This window comes from Myotis myotis, unplaced genomic scaffold (genome assembly GCF_014108235.1).
Source record: "Myotis myotis isolate mMyoMyo1 unplaced genomic scaffold, mMyoMyo1.p scaffold_m19_p_1, whole genome shotgun sequence".
In the NCBI taxonomy this organism is placed as follows: Eukaryota; Metazoa; Chordata; class Mammalia; order Chiroptera; family Vespertilionidae; genus Myotis; species Myotis myotis.
The window spans coordinates 222268280-222288501 of record NW_023416313.1 but is presented as its reverse complement, the minus strand read 5'-3'; the positions used below and the strand labels follow the sequence as shown (position 1 = coordinate 222288501).

At 41.2% G+C, this 20222-nt stretch overlaps 1 protein-coding gene across 2 annotated transcripts in view; it reads left to right on the top strand.

Moving 5' to 3' along the window:
• The first annotated feature begins 4150 nt into the window (after positions 1–4150).
• VRK1 (VRK serine/threonine kinase 1) overlaps positions 4151–20222 on the top strand; it is a 47272-nt gene continuing 31200 nt past the window's right edge. For both annotated transcript variants that reach the window (XM_036317478.1, XM_036317487.1), the window contains exons 1-3: positions 4151–4289; positions 12363–12527; positions 18185–18240. In XM_036317478.1, the coding sequence (XP_036173371.1) occupies positions 12368–12527; positions 18185–18240 (216 nt within the window). In that variant the 5' untranslated portion in view covers positions 4151–4289; positions 12363–12367. The remainder of the gene's footprint in view (positions 4290–12362; positions 12528–18184; positions 18241–20222) is intronic.

The following is a 20222-nucleotide window of genomic DNA, read 5'->3' as shown; positions in this document are numbered from 1 at the left end:
CCACAGTCCGTGTTCTCCCTTAGAAACTAATTCTGCGGTTAGTGTTCCTCTTTCAGATATCACTTAAAGGAATGAGAGTTGAGGATGTATATTTGATACTGTATTTTAAAATTTTATTCACTATACCAAAAATTTAATGTAACATTAATCACTTTCCTAATACAAGTGAAAATAATCATGGCTAGGAAGAAATGTTTCTTCTCTGAAGATACTTCCTTTTTCAGAGTTAGAAGTGAGTGTCTTCACCTAGTTCCTTCCCTCTTAGGTGTGAAAATAACTCGTGTGGCAGTTGCTACAAAAATTGTGTCATAGTTTGAGTTTAGCTTAATGTTTTTCCAGAATAAATTTATGGACTTATGGGATCTTATTTCAGGAGGTTCACTTCTATATTCTTATGGTTTGTTGTGTTACTCTTATTTTAAAGTTACTCAAGGTACCATAAAACGTGAATGTCTTTCATACTTTTATTCATTGGCATGGTTCTCGGAGTGAAACCAGAGGTCTGGTTGGATGCCCCTAACAGAAACTCACAGTTCACCTTCCAGTGTCTCAGGTTTTATGTTAAACTAGAGGCCCGGTGCACGAATTTGTGCATGGGTGGGATCCCTTGGCGTGGCCTGCAGAGATTGGGCCCAGCCCCACAGTCCCTCAGCCCCGCAGCCCTGCCTGACACCCTGCCTTGGCTTGGTGCCGCCCCCTTACCTGCTCCACCATCCCGCCTGTGGGCACGATCCATCAGGGCCATGCTCCCCACCCGGCTGCTTCTGTGTCTGGGAGCTAGGTGGCGACCCTGGACCCCACCACCATTGTTGGTTGCACCTGCCTTGACCTGGTGCTGCCTGCTCACCTACTCCACCATCCCAACACAGTCCTGCTCTCACTGGGGCCCATAGGGGCCAGCGGTGCCTCCACTGCCACCTGCTGCCAGTGCCTGCCATGTTCTGCTCTGCTCCCTGGTGGTCAGCACACGTCATAGCGAGTGGTCGAACTCTCGGTCTCCCTGTCGAATGACTGCCCGAGGGGACAATTTGCATATTAGGCTTTTATTATGTAGGAGGATGGTGTTGGTAATAAGTATATTTTTTATTCATGTGGCTATCCTTATTGTTCTGTCTCAACTGTAGGATTTGTGTGGACAAAATTAAGTAAATATGTGAAGACCCTTTATATTATTGGGAAGTGGCTATGATTCAGTATTTTATTTTTCAGATGCTCTCTTAGCACTAATCAAATGCATTGATTAACTTCTGATTAGCTGGCTCATTTGTAAGAGAATTGTCTTTAGATGTATTGCTTTCAAATTGTTCCTGATGTAATTTAGCAAAATTGGTGCTGAAGTTCTTTGTTGAATGATTGTCTCCTGTTTGATTTTATTCTTTAACTTACTGTAGTTTGGCAGGAAGCCATTTACACCAAACTATGTAATTACTTCTTAATCCCAGATAAGTTTGAAATACAAATGAGGATTTGGGCTTGGGCTGCAGTAGGATGAGAAAAGGGCAATTTTTTTTTTTTTAACTTCTCTTGTGTCACTCATTCACTAATTTATATATTTTCCCAACTTCTAAAATGAACTGGAGGTGGCTTTTATTAAAATTATCTAATCCAGTAGAGTTGTAGGTAATAGAGCCGTTATTTTGGAGTGAAGGACTTAATGAAGAAAGGCAGATGCACCAGAACCTAGATCAGTGGTCCAGTCTGTGCCTCAGCCCCTGTGCAGCACTGAAGCATCCAGACACGGGGCCCTTGGGGAGTAGGGCCTTATTTCACGTTCCGCTGGGGATTATGATGGACAGCCATGGCCGAGAAGCACTGCCGCAGATGATGGGTAGGCATGTAAGAGAGTTATTCGTTTGCTCTGCACTTTGTGGCACTGATTGAAAAAGAGAAAACAGGAGTTTCATAGCTCTTAATGCCTTAAAAATTTACATCACTGGAAGAGGCACATTTTCCCCACCATGAAACTAACAGAGTTTGATGTTGTAGATGTCTGCAACTGCTCACTGTCTTTAACAAATAGTTTTATCAAGGACTCGGAAACATCCTTTACCTGAAGGGCTTTTTATCGATCCTTGTGTGAGGTTGACAGTGTAGTATGAAATCATAACTGTGTGATGGCGTTTCTGTATGAAGCTAGTGCAGCTTCCTGAGTCCAAATGTTGCATTTCATTCATGTTTGTATTTCCAGCCCCTCACACAGTTTTGGCACATATTTCAGAGGTGTTTTATAAATGCTTTTGGAATAAAAGAGTTTAAATGTTTAGTTTCCTGGTGAACTACATTGCCATAAAGATAGAGCTGAGGAAATCTAGAGTAAAAATGATTAGCATGTTTCCTGGACCATCTGTCACTAATATCAATTGTTTCTACTTGGCACTGAAGACTTGTTTTTTGTTTTTGGTTGTTTTTTTTTTGGTGGGGTGGGGGGAACGTAGCTTGTGTAAAGTTAAAAGAATAAAAGAAAAGCTCGTAAGTTTATTCTGTAACTCTCTGTTTAGTGGTTAAAAGGAGTGGCTGCATCCAAAGTTACACTTCAGGTACTCAAAGAAAAAAAAAGTAACTTTTTGCTGTTTATTTTTACACAGTTTTTGAATTTCTACCAAGTGCAATGTATTGTAAGATAGTTCTCTTTTCAGGGAGCTTATAAATTTACAGGGAACATTTATCAAATGCAATAAGAAGTAAGAACACTGCTGAAACCAGAGGTCCTATCTGACTGAGAAAGAGAGATATTTGCGTGCGGAAAAGATTTCAGTAAATGTAGACGTTGGAGGGCAAGAATTAGCTTTATACTCTGAAGAGTGGAGATAAGACTATGTTGGTACCATGTTAACGGAATGGTGAATAGTCCAATGGTGCAAAAGTATCCTTGAGTCAGTGTGGCTACATAGTTTAAAGGCATCAGAGGAGCTATGACTTTCAAGAAAACTTCGTGAAAATCTATGACCCACTCAGAGGAACTTATGTGCATACCTATCCTAGGGAAAATGCATGACTAGGCATCCAGTGTGTAATAAGCTTTATACGGCATTGCCATCTTCCAGTTTGGTTGTGAGGAATTCATAGAGCTCATTAAGTGTCAGTAGAATTGTTTGAATCATTCAAACATTTATCTTCAGCAGAGATTAAAAAAGAAATTGTTTCAAATTTGAATCCAGGACTTGAAAAATGCCAGTTGTCTAAATACAGTACCGTATTGTGATAAATATAGCTATGGAATATTTTAAAAATCTCTTCACAAAACTTTATTTTAATATTCATAGCAGAATATTTTTGGAAATGTTATCTGAAAAAGAACCATTTTATTATCAGAGCTGACTATTAATTAGGGTATTGTTTCGGATATAAAAGTTGATCTGCCACTGAATTTCTATTTGAATATGTATAGTTCCAAGCTTGCTTTGTGTATTTAATAACTTTACCACCATAATTACTCTGTTTACAATTAGATTTTGGTGAATATGCTAATATGGACTATACCAGTGAGTGGTTCCAGCAAAGGGCGGTATTGATTTGCATTTGGATGTGCTTTTCACTTGCATTTGAATTTCATTTCAGTGGGAAAAGAGGTGGTTGGATTATGTAGTGGATTATATGTGATGGTAAACTTTTTCTTTGCAACATCTCTGTTGAATTGGCTATCATAATAGTGGATTTTCTTTGCTCCAAGTGGGCAGAAATTACGCGGAAAGATTTAATTTGGTTGAGGTTTGTGCTCTCCGATGTATTGTTTAATAGAAATCTTAAAGCAGGTCATTGGGTCATTATTAGAAGGAGCCTATTATGTACTAATGCAGTTGTTTAATTCAAATTAATATTTTTTAAAAAATATATTTTATTGATTTTTTACAGAGAGGAAGGGAGAGGGATAGAGAGCTAGAAACATCGATGAGAGAGAAACATCGATCAGCTGCCTCCTGCACACCCCCTACTGGGGATGTGCCCACAACCAAGGTACATGCCCTTGACCGGAATCGAACCTGGGACCTTTCAGTCCACAGGCCAACGCTCTATCCACTGAGCCAAACCAGTTATGGCTCAAATTAATATTTTAAGCTCTTTAGGGAATTCACTGACTTACTGAAGCAAATGCTATGGTTCTGTTATATATCATAGTTTTTGAGCAGGAATTTCTGGTTTTAAATAATTCTACTTTCTTCTTTTCACAAATCACCTGAAAAGGGATAAGTAGATTGAGAAACACAGATTTCCTGTTCTCGAAAACTAGGAGACTTCTGTCACCCTGAACCAGAAACAGAAAATAAGAGGGGCTGCCAAATACAATGAAGGTCAGAGAGGGGCATGAGAGGCTACTGCAAAGGGACATCAGGTCTGAGACGCAGATCTCAGACAAAGCTGGCAGAGTAGTGTTGTCCAAAGTCAGTGACACAACTTGAGTGGCCTCGCCAATCACCTGAAAGAAGAGGAATGAATGGGTGTTGGCAGGAGAGGGGCTGGAGGGGCTGGTGTGATGAAAATGTTCTCGGAGTCCTGATCCCAGGTAGTTGTTGCTCAGGTGTATATACATGTGTAAAATTTACCAGTCTTGTGCACACTTTCAGTTTATTGCCTCTCAACTGCAAATTCACCTTTCTTTGCTCTGTTTGGGATACTTGCGTTAGATACTATAAACTTTTTTTTTTCTTTTCCAGCAGTGTTAGGTTTTGTCACTAGAGGATGAGGGAGGGACACTTGCAAGGCACAGTGAGAAAGGGACTTCCCTTTAACATTCCTTGCAGTGCTGTTTTGGTGGTAATGTACTTGAGTATTTTTGTTTTGTTTTTTTTTGGTCTGGGAAGCTCATTATTTTGCCTTCAATTTTAAATGATAGCCTTGCTGGATAGAGTAGTCCTGGATTCAGGTCCTTGCTTTTCATTACTTTGAATACTTCATGCCAGTCCCTTCTGGCCTGAAGTGTTTCTGTTCAGAAATCAGCTGACAGTCTCATGGGAAGTCCCTGTGGATAACGTTCTGTCTCTCTGTTGCTGCCTTTCTTTGTCTGTAATGTTTGCCGTTTTAATTATGAAGTGTCTTAGTTTGGGTCTCTTTGGGTTCATCTTGATTGGGACTCTCGGTGCTTCCTGAACTTGTGTGACTTTTTCAACTTCACCAGGTTAGGAAAGTTTTGTCATTATTTTTTAAAACAGGTTCTTCATTTCTTGCTCACTTTCTTCTTTCTGGTTCCCTATGATGCAGATGTTGTTATGTGTCATGTTGTCCCAAAGTTTCCTTAAGGTATCCTCATTATTTTCAAGTGTTTTTGCTGTTCTAATTGTTTTTTTCCCCCTCTTGTCTTCTAAATCACTGATTTGAAACTCTGCTTCATCCAGTCTACTTTTAATTCCTTCCAGTATATTCTTGACTAGAGGCCTGGTGCACAAAATTCGTGCAAGAGTAGGCCTTCCTTCCCCCAGCTGCCAGTACCGGCTTCCCTCTGGCACCTGGGACCCAGGCTTCCCTCGCAGCCCTGGCTTCGTCCAGAAGGTTGTCTGGAAGGACATTTGGTCTAATTAGCATATTATGTTTTTATTATTATAGATGTTATGGTATTCTTCAATATTCTTAGTCATGGTTTCTATTTCCTTGTTCATGCTGTTGTGTTCCTAAGTTTCTTGTAATTCTTACTCACTTCCAAACCATGACTTTGAACTCGTTATCTGATAAATTGCTTGCCTCCATTTCATTTAGCCCTTTTTCTGGCGATTCCTCCTGAGTTTCATTTGGGGCCTGTTTCTTTGTTTCCCTATTTTGGGTGCCTCTTTCTGTTTGCTTCTATGTATTAGATAGCTCTGCTATGATTCCTATTCTTTGTTTGGTGGCCTTATGTAGTAGGTGCCCTGTGGGCCCAGTGCTGCAGTCTTCTTGATCTCCAGAGCCGGATGCTCTAGGAATGTCCCTTGTGTGGGTTATGCGGACCCTCCTGTTGTAATTGGGTCTTGATTGCTGTTGGCCTGTTCATGTGTCGGATTGACCCTCAGGGTGGCTGACCGTGAGGCTCAACTTTGACCACGTCGAATAAGTTGTTGTACAGGTGCCGACAGAACAAAACAAGACAAAGTAAAACGAAAAACAAAACAAAAAATGATCACCACCACCAACAACAACCAAAAGAATAAGGAAAAGAAAGAAAGAAATAATAAAAGACAAAAGAAAAAAGAAGAAAAGAAGAAAAAGATATGAAAGGAAAGAAGAAGAAAAAAGATTAGGAAAAGAAAACCAAGAAAAAAAGTATAAAAACAGAAAAAAGAAAGGAAATAGGATTAGAAAGGGAAGAGAAATACAAAATATTAACAAAAAAGAAGGGAAAAAAAGAAAACAATAGCAAAAAAGAATTTTAACAATAAAAGTAAAAAGTAAAAAAATAAAAAGAAAAGAAAAAAGTGAAGCTTGTTGAATCCTGTTCCGATGCTGTTGAGAGCTGCCATTTGGTTTAAAGGTTCCTGGCCTCCTGGCTACCTGTCTGCACCTATGAGTTACCCACAGTATGTGGCTGCCTCTGCTCAGCTTGCTGCGCTGGGAAATACCTCAGTGACTTCTTCACATTCATGTGGAATGGACCGAATTGTCAGGGAGGTTTTCACCAAGGCAGCAAGTTAGTTTCAAATACTCATTAATAAATATATTTTTCTTCTTTTTTGTTTGCAGAGAAGCTGGTAATTTAGGACCTACATTGAACAACTTCATATGAACTTTGTACTTAGTTTACTTGCACTGGTATAAGGTCTTGAACACTGTGGGTCTCTTGAAGGGGGCGGGTGGCTGGATAATCTGGAAAAAGGTGGAATCCTACTTTATATCTTAAAGCAGTGGTTCTCAACCTTCCTAATGCCGCGACCCTTTAATGCAGTTCCTCATGTTGTGGTGACCCCCAATCATAAAATTATTTTCGTTGCTACTTCATAACTGTAATGTTGCTACTGTTATGAATCATGATGTAAATATCTGATATGCAGGATGTATTTTCGTTGTTACAAATTGAACATAATTAAAGCATAGTGATTAATCACAAAAACAATATGTAATTATATATGTGTTTTCCGATGGTCTTAGGAGACCCCTGTGAAAGGGTCGTTCGACTCCCAAAGGGGTCGCGACCCACAGGTTGAGAACCACTATCTTAAACCCTTGTAAGTGTAGACAGATCAGAATTTTACCAGCAAAATATGAAACTATAAGACAACTAAAAGAAAACATGGGAGATACTTGAAAAAAGTAATTTGACTGGGTGAGGTCTAAGGATGATGTATAATCCAAAAGCTCAAAATTAGCAATATCGAAAGACAATTAATTTGGGAAGGATATTTGCAATACAGAGGGGTAATTTTAAAAATATAATGAAAGCAAAATGCTACCCGTAGTTCACAGGAAATGAATTACAGCTTTTACTTGGGGGTGGTGTGGGCGTGGGAGGGTCTTTTCTTTCTTCCTTTTTTTGTTTGTGTGATTGGACAAGCTCATGGAATATGAAAAGATTTCTAGTTTTGATCCCTTGATGATTGTTAATTATAAGAACAGTAATTTTTTAATGTTATAGCCATAAACTACCAATACAGAAAACCTTATCAAACAAATATAGGCTTAATGAATTATAAGGTACTTTTATAATTACCACCCACATCAAGAAATAGAACTTTGCCAGCTATGTCCCTCATCCTACTCACAACTTTCTTATGCTTTTCCAGTGTAACTTCTATCTTTTATGGTAGTCGTTTCCTTTTCTTTATAGTCTTATCACTCAAATGTGTATCCCTAAACACTGTAGCTTAGATTTGCCTGATTTAATTTTGTTTTGCATGTTATTTTTAAGCCTTTTAAAATGTAGGGTTTTTTTTTTTCTGTTTTTTTTTTTTCTGCATCTCTTCTCTTTTTCCTTTAGTGAAGAAATGGGATTCTGTGTATTGTAAGATTTCCACAGTTAGGGTTGTGCAGATTGCTTTTCTGTGTTACAGTTTATCATGTTATTCTGTTCTCTTCATAGCTTGAGAATTGGTAGGCTTGATCAGATTCAGGGTTTATTTTTTATTTATTTTTAATTATAATCACCAGTTCATTCTGTTCATCAGATTATTTATTCACTTGATTCTTAGATTCACTTGTTGATAGATGCATATTTGTTGTTCATAATTTGTATCTTTACCTTTTTCTTCCTCTTCCTCTTCTTAAAGGATACCTTTCAGCATTTCATATAATCCTGGTTTGGTGGTGATGAACTCCTTTAGCTTTTCCTTATCTGTGAAGCTCTTTATCTGACCTTCAATTCTGAATGATAGCTTTGCTGGATAAAGTAATCTTGGTTGTAGGTTCTTGGTATTCATCACTTTGAATATTTCTTGCCACTCCCTTCTGGCCTGCAAAGTTTCTGTTGAGAAATCAGCTGACAGTCGTATGGGTATTCCCTTGTAGGTAACTGAGTTTCTTTCTCTTGCTGTTTTTAAGATTCTCTCTTTGTCTTTTGCTCTTGGCATTTTAATTATGATGTGTCTTGGTGTGGTCCTCTTTGGATTCCTTTTGTTTGGGGTTCTCCGCGCTTCTTGGACCTGTAAGTCCATTTCTTTCACCAGGTGGGGGAAGTTTTCTGTCATTATTTCTTCAAATAGGTTTTCAGTATCTTGCTCTCTCTCATCTTGTGACACCCCTATAATTCGGATGTTGGTACGCTTGAAGCTGTCCCAGAGGCTCCTTACACTATCCTCGCATTTTTGGATTCTTTTTTCATTCCGCCCCTCCGGTTGCGTGTTTTTTGCTTCCTCGCATTTCAAATCATTGACTTGATTCTTGTGCTCCTCTGGTCTGCTGTCGGGAGTCTGTATAATATTCGTTATTTCAGTCCGTGTATGCTTAATTTCTAGTTGGTTCCCCATCATAACATCGAGGGTCTCATTAGTTTTCTTGTAGATCTCATTAAGTTTATCGGCGGCTTCTAAACAGTTCTTGAGAGACCTTAAAAGTGTGGTTCTGAACTTTGTATCTTCCATTGACAATTTTGTCCTGTTTCTTTGTCTCCGCATTTTGTTATGCTTTCTTGGTGCACCCCCTAGTGGTCTTTGTGCACAGTCTTGTAGTTAAGCCTTGATTGTTGTAGCTAATACCAGGGAGGGTTTGACCTCCAGGCCAAGTGGCTGTGAGAATCAGCTGTGTCTGCAGTGAGAGAACTTCTGTCCTCTAGGGAGGTGCTAATCTAGCCTTTGCCTGAGGCTATCCGGCAAATGCCTCTGTGCAGGGCTTGGGCAGGGCGGGTCTCACAGGATCAACAGGGTGGGCCGGAGAGAGCAGTTATGGCTGCTCTCAGTCCTGTCCCCAGGGGCTCTGCCTCTCTGAGTCCCAGCAACCGCTGCAAACCTCGGAGAGAAAGCTGCACTCGCTCTGACCGAAGCCAGACAGTCCCGCTTCTCCCGTTTGAGTCTGAGTCCCTAAAGACTCGCCCGTATCTGGAGCTCAGAGTCTGCGACTCCCTCCCGATTGAAGACGCCAGCCACGCCCTCCGCCGCCAGCCAGCTCCGCGCACTCGCACCTCAGAATTTGACTTCAGCACTGCACCTCCTCTGAGTGTCCGTATGCGTTTCTCTTTCCTCCTAGTTGTAGGACTTCCACTCAGCCAGCGTTCCTGTGGTTCTGGGTGATGTCGTTCCGTCTTTTAGTTTCACTTTTGAAGTGGTTGTTCAAGGCAGCAAACTCCGGCGTTAACCTATGCCGCCATCTTGGTTCTCCTAAAACATACTGCGCGGGCGAGGCAATGGCCTTCACATTATTTATGATTCTGGTAAACCCTTGAAACAAACTCAGAAACCCCAGCCAGTTTCTCAATATTTTCAATCAATCCAGACCACATTCTTGTTCATACAGCAGCACTGACAGCTTCGATGTTCTATTTCTGACCCTTTCTCTGACTGGCTTATTTGACTTAGCATAATGCTCTCCGGGTCCATCCATGCTGTTGCAAATGTTAAGAGTTTTTTTCTTTTTTATAGCTGCATAGTATTCCATTGTATAGATGTACCACAGTTTTTTGAAACAAGCTCTGGTATAATTCTTTTTTCACAAAGCTGTGATGAAATGCCGCTGCTCATTTACATGGCCGAGGGGCACAGAACATCCTTTCGCTTTAGGTCCGGCATTTGAGAGTAAAATGAATCTTGAATCCTTAAAGCAGAAACGAGTTGGGTTTGATGGCTTTTCCCAGAGAAATCAAGGGTGAAGCCCAGGGTGACCTTTGCCCCAAGCCTCCGGCGACGACCGTGACCTTTCACCCACATTCCCGGCCTCTGGATATCTGTTATATTTTGATGCTTGTAGCTGTCAAGGCTCAATGTGTAGATCCATTAATTCATTAGGAGGGAGGAATGGTGTTAACTTAAACCATTCTTGGTCATTTATTAGCGGAAATTTTTCTGTAAAAAGAAATTTCTCATCTTCTGTGGGTTACCCAGTGGTACAATTTATATTTATCACTTTTCAAAATTGAGTGGTTTTCTATTATCCTTTAGAGGTGACCGCTTAGGGTTTCTTACTGTTATAAACTCCTGGATTTACCCATTTTATATGTCTGCAGCCATTGTGGTATTATCTTTACTGATGCAGATTGGCCCATCTTTGGTCAGTGGGAACATCTTTCAAGCTGACTCCTTAGACGTATTTGACGTAGCGCTAGTAGTTTTTGATAGCTTCCTTGACGTCTAGAAACTACAGGTGTTCCAAGTCTATCTTGTGCATGTATAGCTTCAGACCTGGAGTCAGTCCTTTCTTCAGTCTGGTTTCTTTTAATAAGAATTGGTATTCCAAGAATACAATTTATGTACCAGGGATGCTCATTGCTACTGGGTTTGTTTCCAAGCTTTTTTGTGAATGGGGTTAGGAAATACAAAGGGGTGTGTATGGTTTTTGTAAAAGATAAGATACCTTCTGAATTAAGAATATTTCCAGATACACAGCATTTCAACCTTACTTTTTGGTCTTTCATCTGTATTCTTCCTTCCATTTTTGAATCCTGATTTTTAAGGATCCAAAGGGATGATAGAATTCAAATATCACATAATTACTCATTTGCATTATTCCACATTTGTGCATACAATAGCCTTAGTTAACAAAAGCAAGTATCACCACAATATGATTACTGGATAATTACTTTTTTGCATATGTTCTCTTGATTTTTCATAGTTGTACTATATCTGAATTGTCAGACATATAGCCATTATGTATTCTATTCTTTCCTTTATTGCCTTTGTTGGTTCTACAAGTAAATATCTATTTACTGCTCACTGTCAGTTCTTACGTTAGTCATTTTGGATATGTGATGCTTGTTCTCTAGTAAGTTCTGACTCCCTTTTTCCATTTTGATAACACTTTGAAGTCTTTATAGTTGAAATTTAACTGAGTATAAAATCTTTGGCTTATGTTTTCTATCTTCAAGTCTTAAATACGTTACTTTTTTCCCCCTGGCATAAAGTGTTGCTGTCAGTGATGACAATCTGATTTTATTTTTCACATAAAATATCCTTTTTTTTGGCCTGGGTGCTCAGAGAATATTTTCCTTTACTATTAAGTTCAGTAATGTTATTAAGTTGTGTTTTAGTGTTGGTTATCCTGGGTTGAATTTTGTTAAGTGTGTGGTGTGACCTTTCATTTTGATCTTTATTTTTTTTAAGTACAGAAAAATCGTTCCCTTTCCCCTTGTGTTAATTGTCTTGTGTTTTCAATCTCTGTACTGTGCTCTTACCACATTGGTATTGACCTTTATAAACTTACTGCATTATGATAAAGTATGCATACTAATTGGATGCACCTTTCCCCTCAACTTCATAGAGCCTATTTTTGTGTGTTAAATAGCATTTTTAGTTATAGATATTAGATCACTGGAACTTTAAACTAAATATTTTCTTGAAAGTAATTGCATAGGTTTTTTTTTGTTGTTGTTGTTGTTAATCCTCACCTGAGGATATTTTCCCATTGTTTTTAGGGAGAGTGGAAGGGAGAGGGAAAGACAGAGAGAAACATGGATGTGAGAGAAATACATTGATTGGTTGCCTCCTGCAGGAGCCCTGTGCAGGGCCAGGGCTGGGGAGGAGTCTGCAACCATGGTCCGTTCCCTTGACTAGAAGTGAACCCTGGAATCTTTGGTCTGCAGGCTGACACTCCATCCACTGAGCCAAACCGGCCAGGGTGCATAGCTCATTTTATTTATTGTTTTCTCTCCAAAATTAAGAGATAATCCAAGAGGATTATAAATTAGAACAGATGTCCTTTAAATTTTAGAGTTAGTAAGAATTTGAATAGTACCTGTATTGCACAGAAGCTTTCCTTAGTGGGAAATGTTTTGAACATTTCTGGGATTATAATTCTCAGTGTTGCTTTGTTTTATATTTTAGTGAAAATGCCTCGTGTAAAAGCAGCTCAAGCTGGAAGACAGGGCCCTGCAAAGAGACATCTTGCAGAACAATTTGCAGCTGGGGAGGTAATCACCGACTTGGCAAAAAAGGAATGGAAACTAGGATTACCCATTGGCCAAGGTGGCTTTGGTTGTATATATCTTGGTAGGTGTATGACCGCTTCTAATGAATTGTCAAGCCAAAGATTTATGTGATTCATATCAAAATAGTTTCTCAATTTGAGCTGTTACAGGATATTTCTAATAAACTACAGTCAATATTTGATTAGGCAAAAATGCATCTCTGTCAGGAGTGGAAGAGAAGATGGTTGATTTAGTCACAGTAGAAAGATTATAAAGTATCTGTAATATTGTCATTAGTGACACCATGGCTTTGGATTTTTAAGGTATTCCGTATAATCTTTTTTGAGATGCAAAGAAATTGATGTACATTTTTCCCCCTACTTCCACCCAATTAGGATTTACTCCCTCTGTTTTGGTTTAATTTGGCAATTTTCAGATCTTAACCATTATAGGTATTTATTTTCTTCCTATACAACCCTAATAAGTTGTAATTGTGGAATTAGGAGAATAATCTAGAAATTCATGTTAGTCCTGATTTAATGTACTATTTTTAGCATACTTACCTTGAAATTTGGGGGGACCTACTGTGGAACCCTGAGATTCTGTAGGTTAACTAAATTGTTGATTTAAAAAATATTTTACCTGACTACTTCTAAAGTTGTCTGCTTCACCAAGAATATTATAGTGATACAACACACTTCATGTTTGCTTTTGATATTTCTCTCTAACGTTTCTGTGTTCTTATTCCACCTCTCATCTCGATTCAGTGAGTCCATCATTTAATTATTTAATTTCTGCCTGGAGGTTTATAAAATTTTGCTCTTAGTAGTGGAACCCCTTTTCTCTTTGAAGGAATATCTTTCTTAGATACTAATTTTGTAGTGTAGATTAGCATCACATGGAAACCTGTTTGAACTGCCAGTTCTCAGGTTCCACCCAGACTTGCCAATCAGAAACTAGAGGGCCCCTGACAGAGATAAACGAGCAGCTGTATCTCCTCCAGGACCCACGGGCTGCAGTGGGTTAGCCGGTCTCTAGGGGTATGGTCATAAACAGCTTAAAAGCCACTGCTTTTAATCATCTATACTAATAAAAGGATAATATGCTTAATAGGGTGGACATCTGGACATCTATTCGGACAAAGCCACAGTGGCTGTGAGGCCCGGGGGTCACGGCAGCCATGAGCCCCGGTGGCTGTGAGTCCCAGGGCTCATGGTAGCCATGGGCTCAGGCAGCCAGGGGCTCAGGCAGCTGTGGGCTCAGGCAGCTGCGAGGCCCGGGGCTCAGGCAGCTGCCGCGGCCAGCAGTGGCAGCAGCAGCGGGGTTATGGGGACAGAGCCTTCCCCTGATCAGCCTGGTTGCCTCCTACAGAGCAGGAGCGGGGAGTGGGCCTAAGCCATTAGTAGGACATCCCCTGAGGGCTCCCGGACTGTGAGAGGGGGCAGGCCTGGCTGAGGAACCTCCCCCTCCTCCCAGTTTACAAATTTTCATGCACCGGGCCTCTAGTATTTTATAAATATGATTCCTGTAGGTCAGTGGGAAATAGGTGTTGATTCTTTAGTTTTGTTCAGAGCCAAACCCATTACAGTGAACTAGGTTATCTCTGATTTAATGTGAAAATCCTTGTAAACCATGAAAGGTTAGAAGTTTTTTTAGTCAGTTATATATTGTTTGACCTTGAAACTTAGAGATGGTAGATTATTAGGCCGTCTCTTAGCAGAATGTGTGGGTTAGGACATCCCATAGTAGGAATGGGAACTTGTCTTTAACAAGCTGGTTCTTAATTTTGCATTAGTTACTTTACTTTTGTAACCTTTGGCAAATAGGGAATTTGCTTTTGCATGTGTGCTAGCTATTTTGTTTGTATTTGTATTTATCACCAGAAAATGCCATTTAATAGTATTTTTCGTATTTGATGGTTTGAAAGATTTCCGTGACAAAACTTCACTGCTATAAGCCTGGATTGATCACTCTGGAGAAGGGGTTACCTTAATGCTGCCTCCAGCTTACCTCTCCATAACTGCCCTACCGAAGATCATCAGCAGTTTCTGCTCATGAGTTAAACAACTTGCTTTTGCATTTTCTTTGGGTGTTTTCTTCAGGACTTGATACTGTTTATCTTTTACAAATAGAAATTGCTTCCATCGTCTTCATGACAGGTACCTTCCCCTCTGGTCTTCCTCCTCCCTCTCAATGTGCTTAGTCATCTTCCAGCTTTCCTTCTTCGGCTCACCTTTCTTTTTTTAATGTTTTTTCTTTTTATTGATTTCAGAGAGGAAGGGAGAAGGGGAGAGAGAGAAACATCAATGATGAGAGGAAATCATTGATCGGCTGCCTCCTGCACACTCCCTTCTGAGGATAGAGCCCACAACCCAAGCATGTGCCCTTGGCTGGAATTGAACTCGGGGCTCTTCAGTCCGCAAGCCAACGCTCTATCCACTGAGCCAAAGTGGCTAGGGCTGTGGCTCACCTTTCTTCTGCATATTCTGTCTGAGGGATGTCCTCCAGTCTCCCGGCTTCTCTGACTGTCTTTTTACTGTTGATTACCAAATCAGAGTCTGATCTTGCCAGTCCTCTTCTCAAAAGCTTTTCTCCATAGCCTAGGACTTGACCCTGACAGTGCAGGCCCATCGCCAGTGGCCTACAAAGGGACCTGATGTCCCACAGGAGAGGATTATCCACATGAATAACACTGAGGCAGACATTCTCAAGTGTTCCTTCACTAACACCCCTAGTACCTCATCTAGTTCTGTCGCTTTACCTGAGTGACTCCTCAGATCCCTTCATTTCTCTCTACCTTTGCTGCCACTACCTTATTAATGGAGGTCATTTCCATGTCTCGTCTGGATTCTCACTGTAGCAATGAATCCTCTGCTCAGTCTTGTCCCCTTGCATCTACTTGTTCACATTGGGGCTTAAGTGACCCAGACCGCTAATCAGATCATAGGACCTTCCATTTAAACGTTTTTTAATGTCTCCCTGGTGCCCTTAGGATAAATGACAAAGTTTTGGAATGGCATACAAGACCCTTCATACAGTCTGGTTCTAAAGTAACTTTCTTCATCCCTTTTATCCCCAAAATCTATGCTTCAGCTATAATGTTGCCTTTTGCCTCTTGGTTTTTGTATGTGATGCGTCTTTTGTTTAGATTTTCCAAAGCTGAGTTCAGGGTAAGCGCTGTCTTTTTATGGTCCCCCTGTGTCCTGTGTTCATCCTCTCATAGTACATCCATGCTGTGTTGAAATTACTTTTCCTCCTTCCAGAATAAGCATAAGCTTTCTGTTGTTTTGTTAATCCTCACCTGAGGATATTTTTTTCTTTCTTTTTTTTTTTTTGAGAGAGTCGTGGGGGCGGGGGGAGGGATATCAATGTGAGAGAGACACATGGGTTGGTGGGGATCAAACCTGCAACCCAGGTACATGCCCTTGACCCAGGAATTGCACCCACGATTCTTTTGTGCGTGGGATGGTGCTCTAACCACGTAGCATACCACCCAGGGTTAAACATGTGCTTCTTGACGATGGACAGCTCTTATGGTGTTCTCAGTGCCTGGCATATTTTGCAGTACATATTGTTGGAATGAATTATTGAGCTTTTTTTTTTAAAAGATATTTTTATTGATTTCAGAGAGAAGGGAGAGGGATAGAGAGAGAGAAACATCAGTGATAAGAGAGAATCACCGATTGGCTGCCTCCTGCACGCCCCCTACTGGGGACCGAGCTCACAACCCAGGCATGTGTCCCTGACTGGAATTGAACCTAGAACCCTTCAGTCCGCAGGCCGATGCTCTATCCACTGAGCCAAAGCAGCCAGGGCTTACTGAGCCTCTTTTCCCCTTTTTCTTCATTTGAATTGTACGGTATTATTAGTATACTAGCTTCATTTTAATATTTTGTATATTAACTGCTAAAATCTGACTGTGCTTTATTACTAATCCAGTATTTAAGTGACGTTCCTTGTCTATTCCTTCTACTCAGCCAATTTTATGACTTTGTGTTTCTTCTTTAGACGGAAGTATTCTTGCTGCTTCCCAGCTGGTTGGAGTTTCTTGGTTTCACCTTGCCTGTCCCTCCTATCTCTTCACCTGCTGATGTGAGAATGCCTTAGGGTTCAGTCCTAGGATTTCTTCTTTCCTCTCTACACTCATTTCCTGGGGAGCTCTTCCAGCTTCATGGGCTTGGAGTGAGTAGATTGATGACTTAGGTTGATGACTCATTTATTTTTAACTTGCATCACTCTTCTGAAACTAAGACTTGTACAGGGTGGAGCCAAAGTAGGTTTATAATGAGTATGTGAAACAGTTTATTCTTGTATTATCATTTATTAATTATTGTATTATTTTCCATACAAGCAGGGTAAACCTACTGTTACCCTACCCCGTATACCCACTACCTGTTTAACATCCGACCTTGGATATTTAATAAGCATCTCAAACTGAGACACCCCACCGCACCAGCTCTCCTGCGGTCTTCTCCGTCTTAGGAAGTAGCAGCTTCCTCTTCCCAGTTGCTCAGGCCAAAGCCAGGAGTTATCCTTCCTCCTTTCTCCCACTGAACTCCATATCCAGTTCACCCACAAAGCCTGTGGCTCTTCTTTGAAAATATGTCCACAATCTGACCGCTTCTCACCACCTTGTCTGCTGCCACTCGGGTTCAGGCACCGCCATCCCTCACCCGAGTACTGAGCTCCGTGCCCTCTACTCTCCATTCTCCACAAGCATCCTGAAGGATTCTTTATAAGGCAGAGTCTGACCTTGCCAGTCCTCTTCCCCAAACTCCCAGTGGCTTTCCAGCTCATTCATAGAGGGATAGCTTTATGTCACCAATGAAGCTCATTGTGTGTGTTCTGCTGCTTTCCACTCAGTAACTCTTCTCCGGCTACTTTGGCCTCTCTACCCTCCTTCTACATGTCAAGGGCTCCCACATCAGGGCCAGGTGCTGGTTGGCCTGGAATGGTTTCACCCTGACATTTCCATGGCTCATTCCCTCACTGTGTTCAGACCACTGCTCCAGTGACACCCTGTCGGTGAGGTTTCTCTTACTATCTTGCAGCACTGCCTGCCTTTCTTTCCTGCTTAATTATAGCACTTATCACCATCAAACATAATTTATATGTATATACATTTATTTTTGTTGTTGTGTGAAGCCTCACCAAGGATATTTTTTCCATTGATTTTTTAGAGAGATGGTAGGGAAGGAGGGAAAGCAGGGGGAGGAGAGAGAGAGAAACATCGATTGGTTGCCTCCTACACATGCCCCAACCTGGGCTGGGGATGAACCTGCAACCCAGGTACATGCCTTTGACCAGGAATTGAATATGCAACCTACCCTTCGGTGCTCAGGCTGACACTCTAACCACTTGCTTTATTAAATGTAAGAAATTGCATCAGTTATTATCTTGGGAATTCTCAACGTATGTTAGCATATCAAAGACCATGCATACTTTCAAGTTAAAAGTTTAACTTAGAGTTTTTCATACTTAGTAGATGATCATATTGAAGATACCAGCCATTATAAGATACATTCCAGTTTGACATGTTAAAACATTAAAAAAAATAGTCTTAAAGTTGATGATATACACTGTATTGATAAGCTGAAACACTGCGTATTTGGAAACTGAAATTTATTCTATCAAAGGATTATAGATAATACAGACCTAACTGTTAATAAAAAGTAATAGGCTATGTATCACGATGCTACTTCTTGTTTTGATATTACATATATCACTTTTTTCAAACAGCTGATAAGAATTCTTCAAAATCGGTGGGCAGTGATGCATCCTATGTTGTAAAAGTGGTAAGAAAATATTTTTTCTTTTTTGTTGATTTAGTGTAGGACTGTGTTTATTTTGCAAAACATCCTCTTTGATAACTAGAATTAATTAAACCATAAGGTATTACATTTTTAATAATGTTAATAAATATTTAATGAGACACAAAGTAGTTTTATAGTTTTAAATAATTTGAATTCAAAAAGTCGGTCTCCTGTCTTGAATTAGAGTGGTACTAGTATTTGGGGAAAAATGAGTGAAAGCATAGAGGCATGCAGATGTGGACTGAAAATATTCAGCTCATTCTTTTTAGTTTAGCTATATTTACAGTAGATGAAATGCTTTTTTATACTTATGTCCTATAAGACTATACTACCTTAATGAAATTTTATTGTATTTTATCTTGCATTTGCTTCTGAAGTACTTGGTCAATTAATTCTGTGTATTTCCAATTTTCTTCCTTTCCCCTTCTATTTTAGTAAATTAAATTATTTAATTGTGATCACTTTGAACCTTCTTTTGGCTATGAGAACATTGAAATTATTTTGTAACTAGAGGCCTGATGTACGAAATTTGTGCAAGGATAGGCCTTCCTTCCGCTGGCTGCCGGCTTCACAGCCCTGGCTTTGTAGCCCCAGCCCCCACCTGCACCTGCCTTGGCCTGGCGCTGCCCGTGTCCACTGCCACACACCCCTGGTTCCCCGGTTCCGTGGAGCCCCCCGATCGATCGCCGTGCAGAGGGTGGCCTGGGCCTCCCTCTTTGGGAAAATCGTGGAGCCCCCTGATTGATCGCCCTGCTGGCCGGTGGCCTGGCCTCCCTTTGCAGAGCCATCATGGGGCAATGGCGGGGCCCCCTGACCAATCACATTGCACCGCCTTGGCTGGCCTGGCGCCAGTGCATGTCATAGTGTGGTCGTTCTGCTATTCGGCCGTTCGGTCGATTTGCATATTACGCTTTTGTTATATAGACAAGGGACCCAGTGTATGAATTCGTGCACCTTGAAAGGAACTGTGGGCCGTGAGGCTGCGGTGGGCACAGGGGTGGGTCTCGGCCCATCCTCCACACCCCCGCCTGGCCCCTTCTGCCACGGCAGAAGGACCCTCGGTCCCCTTCTGCCGGCAGCCCCGCTCCTGCCGCTGCCACTCCCACGCGCACTTGCTGACGGTGCAGAGTGATTGGGGCCTGCACCAGCAGCGGGTTCAAGGGGGGCTGGTGCTGTCAGTGGGTGCCAGTGGTGGCTGCTGCCCCAGTCGCCCCTCAGGAGCAGGGGGAGGTGGAGAAGCCCTCAGGGACGTTTGGGGCTGGTAGCCACCGCTTGCACCTGCTGATGGTGCCGAGCAATCAGGACGGGTGCCGGGCGCCGGCAGCAGGTGTGAGCTGCGGCTCCAGTGTCAGGAGCAGGTGTGAGCGCCAGGCGGGACTGCGGTGCGTGGGACCAAAGGATTTTCAGTAACCACCAGAGGCTCACCCTGATGACAACAACTGGTGCCCCACCTTGGTCTGGCGCCCCCTCACCTGCTCCTCCATCCTGCTGTGGCTAATGCCTGCCACGGGTGTTCAGCTCACATCATAGCGACTGGTTGTTCGGTTGTTATGCCATTTCGTCTATTTGCATATTAGGGTTTTATATAAATAGATGAGTAAAGGTCGACAACCTTTCATCTGACATAGCATACTTGAGTATCCAGGCCAATTTATAAACTGGTGCACTAAAAGACATTTTAACTGCTCTTTATTTGTTATCAATATATTATGCTTTTTTTTTTCTTACCAGCATTTGTAACTCCCTTCTCTCAGAGTTCTTTCAGACATTATACGACATGTTTTTGTTACATAGAGGAGATAACAGTATCTGTTATTTGAGCAAATTACCACAGATGTCTCCCACCCCTCCTTTCTTTCGCTAAAGGTTACAGAATTCTGGAATTAGAATTACCCCATGTTTTTTGTTTGTTTGTTTGTCTGTTTTGATTTGTTTTATTTTACTCTCTTTTCAAAAGGAATATA